This window comes from Eimeria mitis, genomic scaffold, assembly GCF_000499745.2.
Source record: "Eimeria mitis Houghton genomic scaffold, Emh_scaff1886, whole genome shotgun sequence".
Classification (NCBI taxonomy): domain Eukaryota; phylum Apicomplexa; class Conoidasida; order Eucoccidiorida; family Eimeriidae; genus Eimeria; species Eimeria mitis.
This window is the reverse complement of record NW_013570208.1, coordinates 2,917-3,629: the sequence shown is the minus strand read 5'-3', so window position 1 is coordinate 3,629 and position 713 is coordinate 2,917. Positions and strand designations below refer to the sequence as shown.

Below are 713 nucleotides of genomic sequence, written 5' to 3'. Positions count from 1 at the left end.
CTGCTGCAGCAGCAGCAGCACGCGAACCCCCTAAGCGTAGAATGCAGGAATACGAAACTTGTCTTCAAGGCAGCCACTGTTGCTGCTGCTGCTGCTGCTGCTGGTGTTGCTGCTGCAAGTCCTCTGCTGCTGCTGTTGCTGCTGCTGCTGTTGCTGCTGCTGCTGCTGTTGCTGCTGCTGCTGTCGGGTGGCCTATGGCGGTCAAGAATGCCGTCAGCTGCTCATAAAATATATTTTTCTGCTGCTGCTGCAGCTGCTGCTGGCGATGTTGCTGCTGCTGCTGCCGCTGCTGCTGCTGCTGCTGCTGCTGTTGCTGCTGCTGCTGCGGTGGGATAACGCGATAGAAATTCGGCAGAGGACGCACTGCTCCCTGCTGCTGCTGTTGCTGCTGCTGCTGCTGCTGTTGCTGCCCCTCCCTATAGTCTTTGCTGCTGCTGCTCTCTCTACAGGCATTATCGTCACCCACTGCAACAGCAGCAGCAGCAGCAGCAGGAGCAGCAGCAGCAGCAGCAGAAGGCGCAACGCCATGTTCTGCAGCCTCCAGCAGCACTTCAACGTATTCTGCTGCAGCAGCAATGCCAGCTGCGAGAGCTTCTAAGCTGCTGCTGCTGTTTGTCTCTGCTTCTGCTGCTTCTCCCGCCGCTGCATCAGCAGCAGCAGCAGCAGCAGCAGCAGCTGCTGCTGCTGCTGCTTCCTTGCTCGTCTGCTGCAGC

At 58.8% G+C, this 713-nt stretch overlaps 1 protein-coding gene across 1 annotated transcript in view; it reads right to left on the bottom strand.

The window, feature by feature from the left end:
- Positions 1 to 64: 64 nt before the first annotated feature.
- The window catches only part of EMH_0045260 (uncharacterized protein), a gene marked incomplete at both ends in the record, with an annotated part of 993 nt that continues 344 nt past the window's right edge, over positions 65 to 713 (bottom strand). Inside the window, one exon of the mRNA XM_013496048.1 lies at positions 65 to 713. Within this exon, the coding sequence (XP_013351502.1) occupies positions 65 to 713 (649 nt within the window).